This window comes from Myotis davidii, unplaced genomic scaffold, assembly GCF_000327345.1.
Source record: "Myotis davidii unplaced genomic scaffold, ASM32734v1 scaffold268, whole genome shotgun sequence".
NCBI lineage: Eukaryota > Metazoa > Chordata > Mammalia > Chiroptera > Vespertilionidae > Myotis > Myotis davidii.
This window is the reverse complement of record NW_006383015.1, coordinates 246170-253654: the sequence shown is the minus strand read 5'-3', so window position 1 is coordinate 253654 and position 7485 is coordinate 246170. Positions and strand designations below refer to the sequence as shown.

General features: G+C 35.9%; 1 protein-coding gene across 1 annotated transcript in view; it reads left to right on the top strand.

Moving 5' to 3' along the window:
* The window catches only part of MYCBP2 (MYC binding protein 2, E3 ubiquitin protein ligase), a 253516-nt gene that overhangs the window by 40265 nt on the left and 205766 nt on the right, over window positions 1–7485 (top strand). The window contains 1 exon segment of the mRNA XM_015558101.1: window positions 1074–1232. Within this exon segment, the coding sequence (XP_015413587.1) occupies window positions 1074–1232 (159 nt within the window).

Genomic DNA, 7485 nt, shown 5'->3' with positions numbered 1-7485 from the left:
CTTCCTTCTCCGCTGCGGCTGCAGCGGAGAAGCCAAGCCTCTTCAGTCTTCAGTCTTCACTTTGGCTGGAGCCTTCTGTCTTTGTTCCACTCCTGCATATGCAAATTAACCACCATCTTTGTTGGGTTAATTTGCATAGTCGCTCTGATTGGCTGGTAGGTGTAGCGGAGTGACACCAATTTTCATGTTTCTCTTTTATTAGCATAGATTATATCCCCAGTGCCCAGCACAGCGTCTGGTGCATAATAGGGGTTCAAGAATTACTTGTTAAGTGATTGAGTGACATGTAAAACAAAAGTTTAAGAAGTGAATATGAAGGATAGAACTAACCAGATAGTTTTTTATTTATGAATTTTGATTTTAAAAACATATTTGTTTGCTAGGTTTTCTTTCTGGCACTTAGAATTGAGTATAATGATTGGGCAACCCACTTAGAAGGTGTTTATGTGAGGTAAATATATAAAGCCTAGGGAAATGACATATAACAAACATTCATAGCCATTATTAAGTTGAACTGTGCTCAGGTGACATGTGAGTTGCTTAATGTGGTAATAATTAGATTTGTAGTTGGCCTTTATGTCAAATGAATCAAAATTTTGGGATGGGCTCATGTATAGTTTAAAAATAATACTCAGTGTAACTATTGCTTGCTAAAATCCTTTTGGCTAGGGATTCATTACAACATTACAAAATTAATTTAGTACCAGTCTATGGCCACTTATTTCTCATTTTGGTGGGTTATTTTATCCCAGAAATGAAAAGTTCTGCTTTGAGCCCTGGTGTTGTTTGGCTAAGTGGTTAGAGCATCGGCCCTTGGACCCAAAGGTCACAGTTCAATTCCCTGTCAAGGGTGTGTTTGATCCCCGGCTCCAGTTGAGGAGTGTGTGGGAGGCAACCAGTGTCTCTCTCACATCGATGTTTTTCTCTCCTCCATCTTCTTCCCTTCCATTCTCTAAGATCAATTGAAAAAATATCTTTGGGTGAGGATTTAAAAAAAAAAAGTTTAGCATTGAGGTGGTAGGCTCAGAAAGGCTTTTTTGTTGTTTCTTATTAAATTCATATCTTTCCTATAGGTTTGGTAACAGATTTGAAGGGCCATTTTGTAATTCAGGTAGCTATGGGCAAAGCACACACTTGTGTTTTAATGAAGAATGGAGAAGTTTGGACCTTTGGTGTAAATAATAAAGGACAGTGTGGACGAGACACTGGTGCCATGAACCAAGGTGGGAAAGGTAGGTGTTACTTTATTAATGTTAAATTGTGTGTAGCCTTTTCATTATCTTTTCAGAACAACATGGTCAAGAATCTTACTATTTTCAAAACAAATGACTCCTTGATTTCACACTCACAAATTAGGAAAACCACTGAATTTCTTGTTTATTTGACAGTATATCACTGGAATAATCAAATATACTTTACACCTTTAATTTCTGAGCAAGTGTTTTTTACTTGTATGTTTTCTTAATTTTATATAAATATAAGAGCACTTCTTTGATTTAGCATCTTTGGTGACTAAATTTTTCTAAAAAAGCATTTTCAAACCAATTTTGGCAGCAGTCTGTCTGGCAAGTATTATCTTCCCGCTTAACAGTATACGCTGCCTGTAATCAGTCAGTTCTTAACAATTAAGAATGATCCGGCCGAAACCGGTTTGGCTCAGTGGATAGAGCATTGGCCTGCGGACTGGAGGGTTTCAGGTTCGATTCCGGTCAAGGGCATGTACCTGGGTTGCGGGCACATCCCCAGTAGGAGATGTGCAGGAGGCAGCTGATCGATGTTTCTCTCTCATCGGTTTCTAACTATCTCTCTCCCTTCCTCTCTGTAAAAAATCAATAAAATATATTAAAAAAAATGATCCTTAAGAATATTTGACCCTTTATCAAGTCATAAATTGTGGATACCCCCCATCCACCGTATCCTTTGCTTAAACACTAAAGGTATTGAAGATAAGAGAGGCACTGATCCATGCTTGTGATTTTGTTTTTGTTATAGTTTGTGTCTACTTCATTCTTGCTCTCAAGTTTTACTGTAGCTGCTATCAGTGCCTTCTTATACCCTTCCCTCCAATGTCTGGTTTTCTTTTTTTTAATTTTGTGTGGACTTGAGAATAGGAAATATACACATATTATTAGAACTAAGTATTAAGCTCTGTTTAAAGCACAAATACTTTAAACTATGGCCTACATAGTTTCAGGATTAATATTTGTATAAATTAACAAAATCAAGTTTAGCTCTTTGGGGGTCTTCTTGATGGCAAACTCATCTGGATATTAAAGCCTACTGGTTTCTCCCCCACCTCCCTTAGCTTCTTTATATATGTGTGTTTTTAAAATTTTTTAGTTTTTTTTTTTAATTCTTTTCTTTTTAAAAGAGTAAGTCTGTTAGAGGAATATTAATTTTTTAAAAAGAAGGAAGAACAAAAGAAAAAAAAGAAATGGATAACTCCAAAATAGAAATATTGCTAAACTAGTGAACCACAGTTTTGGATAAGACCTACTAGGCAAAGAGGAGAGAACCCCTTTAGTTTCCTCTATTTAAGTATGTATTCAAATTATGTTTTATAAGAGTTGTGAGCTGAACAAAATTGTTTATTATTCTGAAGCTTTTGTGAAATTTGGCATACATTTACAACTATATTGTAGATTCTTAGTGTAAATTTTGTAATAACCAAAATTAAATTGTTAAAATATTTTTTATTTACTAGAAGTCACACCTATTCTGTAAGTATTGAATTAGAAAGCATGCGAATATAGCAGTGTAAGACACATAGTGAGTACAGATTGCTGACTCATGAAGAACATAAAGGGATTTTTAAAAGTTTAAAAAACTTGAAAAGTATAGAAAATAATACTGAAATATTAAAAAGTTGTATGTCTACCACCATATCTTACAATTTTTCAATCTAAAAAATTATAGATAAGATTCCAGTGTCCTGTATTCCTATTCCAAGGCTTAATATTATACTCTCTTTCCAGAACTAACCACATCATGACTTTGATAAATATTCTTTCAGTCGTGTTTTATTTATTTTTTCTTTTTAAATTTTATGTACTTATTTGTTTGTTTGCTTCTTTATTTTAAAATCTTTATTGTTGAGAATAGTACAGATGACCTTCCTTTTTTTTTTAATATATTTTATTGATTTTTTACAGAGAGGAAGGGAGAGAGATAGAGAATTAGAAACATCGATGAGAGAGAAACATCGATCAGCTGCCTCCTGCACATCTCCCACTGGGGATGTGCCCGCAACCCAGGTACATGCCCTTGACCGGAATCGAACCTGGGACCTTTCAGTCCGCACGGAGCCAAACCGGTTTCGGCCAGATGACCTTCTTTTACCCTCCATTGCCCACTTCCATCCGGTTCCTTCCCCACCTCAAGCTTTCACCATAGGTAATGTCTGTGTCCATAGGTAATGCATGTATGTATATAAGATCTTTGTTTAATCTCTCCCCCCCTTATCCCCTTCCCTCTGAAAATCATCAGTCTGTTCCATTTCCATGTCTCTGATTTTATTTTATTCACCAGTTTATTCTGTTCATTAGATGTTTTTAAAATATATTTTTTATTGATTTTTTACAGAGAGGAAGGGAGAGGGATAGAGAGTTAGAAACATTGATGAGAGAGAAACATCAATCAGCTGCCTCCTGCACACTCCCTACTAGGGATGTGCCCGCAACCAAGGTACATGCCCTTGACCAGAATCGAACCTGAGACCCTTGAGTCCGCAGGCTGACGCTCTATCTACTGAGCCAAACTGGTTAGGGCTCATTAGATTTTTTTTTCTTTATTTTGATTTTTAGAATCAATTGTTGATAGGTATTTATTGCCTTTTTATTGTTCATATTTTTTATCTTTTTCTTCTTCTTCTTCCTCTTCTTAAAGAATACCCTTTAACATTTCATGTAATACTGGTTTGGTGGTGATGAACTCCTTTTGCTTTTTCTTGTCTTGAAGCTCTTTATCTGACCTTCAATTTTAAATGATAGCTTTGCTGGGTAGAGTAATCTTGGTTGTAGGTTTTTGTTATTCATCACTTTGAATATTTCTTGCCACTCCCTTCTGGCCTGCATAGTTTCTGTTGAGAAATAAGTTTATAGTCATATGGGTACTCCCTTGTAGGTTGTTCTTATATTTTATGTGAAATACATTGCACACATATATTTCACAAATAAAAGTAAAGTACTTTATAAGTGCTTATCTAGAAGCAACCAAACGACCATTTGACTGGTCGACCAGTTGCTATGATGCTCACTGACCACCAGGGGGCAGACACTCAACGCAGGAGCTGCCTCCTGGTGGTCAGTGCGCTCCCACAGCAAACCCACCGCAGTTGGCTAACCTCTCGTGGTCCCTTGCCCTGCCAGGCTGAGCCTCCCGCAGCCCCTCCCCACGGCCATCCTCCCTCGGCCCCATTCAGGGCCCCTGAACGCCAGCCAGGCTGAGGGACCCCACCCATGCACGAATTCATGCACTGGGCCTCTAGTCTATTCATATTTTCTGCAAATTTTTTTTTTTTGTCTTTTCACCATCATGTTTGAAATATGTCCATGTTGGTACACATAAAACTAGATGATTCATGTTAATTGCTGTGTAATAAAAACCATAACACTACCATACCACAATATATTCATTCTCCTGCTAATAAATGAATTTATTTCTAATTTTTAACTATTATAAATAATTTTAAAACCTTTATACATATTTCTTGGTAAACATGTGAGACTTTTTCTAGTGAAATTACTATGCTATAAATTTCAGCTTTATGCTACATTTTTCTTGGAAGAGATTGTACCAATTTATACTCTTACTAATAGAGTTTGATTTTCCACATTACTCAAGTAGTCAATATTGACAGACTCTGATTTTTGCCAGTATAATGGCTGTGACATTGTAATTTTTTTACTTGTTATATTGAAGTATAATATATATGCAGAAAAATATACCTAGCATAGGTATATATTTTTATGATTTTTCACAAACTGAACATATTCTTGTAATCTGCACCCAGATCAAGAAAGTTTCTTAAAAGTACCCAAAGAAGGCCCTTTTATGTTCCTCTCCAGTTGCTATCCTCCTCTTTAGTTAACACTGTACATTACTTTTGCATACTTTTGTACTTTATAGATGGAATCATGTAGTATCAATTCTTTTATGTCTGGTTTCTTTTCACTCAGCTTTACTTTCATGAGATTCATCTATGTTGATTTGGTTAGCTGTAAGTTGTTCATTCTCATCATTGTGTAGTATTAAATTGTGTAAGTATGCCACAGTTTTAAAACTTTTGCTAGTATTATGGACATTTGGGTAGTTTCTAGTTTGGGTTATTATGAATAGTGTTGCTCTGAACATTTCTCGTAAATATTGGTGAAAATATGTTTGCATTTCTTTGGGGTATACAATTAGGAGGGAAATTGCTGGGTCTCTCATTTTTCTTTTAATTTGCATTCCATTCGTTATGAATTGTGAGTTACACTATCTTTTCAAATTTTTCTTATTTTTCTAGCTTTTTCTTATTAATTTGTAGGAATATTTAATATATTATGTTGTATGTGTTACAGATATGTTTTACTAACTTGTGGATTCTCTCTTTTATATTTATGGTTTTACTTGTATATAATTTTTCAATTTTGATGGCAAGTTTTTTGTGTTTGTTTGTTTTTTATAAATTTTTGCTTTATGTAGTTAGGTTGGGCCTTTTTTCCATATGGATGAGAGTGTGCTTTTCTACTTGGCAATGTGATTGGTATTGCTTTGAATTTTAGAGATTATTTTTAGGATAATAATTATAGTACAGTTGGAATGATTAAGTAATATATATAGACCCAGGTAAGTGCTCAATATATTTTAGCTCCTCTTCTTATGAAAAATAGTCATTTTGGCCATCTTTGGGATTGCTTTATTTTAACTGTAGACATGCATAGTTATCCAATACATGGTTATCTAATTTTCCAGCCTGTACATAGAAGTGGCAAAAATAAAAAAGGTTATATATCCCATGAGTTTATTTCTTGATTAGACAGACCTATATACTGGGTCTATTATAGGTGTAAGTGATAAAAGAGAATAAGGTTGACTAAGTTAAGAACTAATGTGAGTAAGGTAATACCTTGTCTTTGAGGATCTAAGTCTAATAGAAAAGACAAAGGTTAAAAATAATTACCTGATTCCCACAGATTTGTTCTTTTATTATATGCTCGTGTAGCCCTATATGTTCCTTTATAAGTCTACCAAAGTTGTAGATTTACTCTTTTCTGAATGGCTGTTCAATTAATGTGTGTCTTTATCACTAAGTTGTAAGGTTTATAATAAATAGTTCATTATCATAGTCCTTGGTGCCTAAAGCAGAGACCTACAAGCCATCTGCTCTATAGCTTGTTTCTGTATGGCCTTCCAAGCTAAAAATGGATTTTATACTTTTAAGGGTTATTTTTAAAAAGTGTGACACGGATTTAATATGGCCCATAAAGCCTGTATTATTCACAATCTGGCCCATTACAAAAAATGTTTTGTCTCTGCCATCAAGGGAAATGCCTGCGGCATTTAGGTAGGTATTCAGTAAAAAAAAGAATAGTTGAAGGAATTATAACACAGTTAAGTTGTAACTGAGGTATAAACAGGTTTGAGAAGATAGTGACTGTTTCCTTCAGAAAAGTGGTAAGTGCTTTCCTAGGAAATGACTTCTGAGCTGAGTTTTTGAGGGCTGAAAACCTTTCTGGTTGATGAGGTGTAGAGAGGCAGGTATATGAGGTAGAAAGAGAGATGGAGCAGGAAAGAGCAAAGGCCCAAAGCATGAGAAAGGACACAGGATGTTTAGAAAGCAGAGGGAATTTAGGTTTGGGTAGAATGTAGTTTGCATCGAAGAAGTGAGTTTGGAGAAAATTGGGAGCCATCTTGTGAATGACTGTATCTTGCTGAGGAATTTTGTAAATTGTGAAGTCATAGGATCAAGTGTATGTTTTACAAAGCTGATTGCTAGCGGTGGGAGGATGTTCTAATTGGAGGGACTCTTGGCTTAAAGTGTGGTTAGGAATCATTCTTTGGTCTATTGGACAAAAGTGTTGGCAGTGAAGATGGAAAAGAGGGACAAAAATTAAAATCTGAAAAACTTAAAAATATGATTGACAGAAAGCAACAACAGCTAAGAGATGTTTCTGTCTTCCCTCTTTTTGCAGAAAAGGAAATGGGGAGAGCACTTATTAGTAGTCCCTCAACTAAATTTTGTTTTTCTTGCTCTTATATTTTAGCATTTCTTTGTATACTCATTTGGATTAGTATATGTTATATATACACTAGGGGCTCAGTGCACGAAATTTGTGCACTGGGTGTGTGTGTGGGGGGGGTGGGGGTCCCTCAGCCCAGCCTGCCCCCTCTCACATACTGGGAGCCCTCAGGCGTTGACCCCCATCACCCTCTAATCGCAGGATCGGCCCCTTGCCCAGGCCTGATGCCTCCGCCAGAGGTGTCAGGCTTGGACAGGGGATC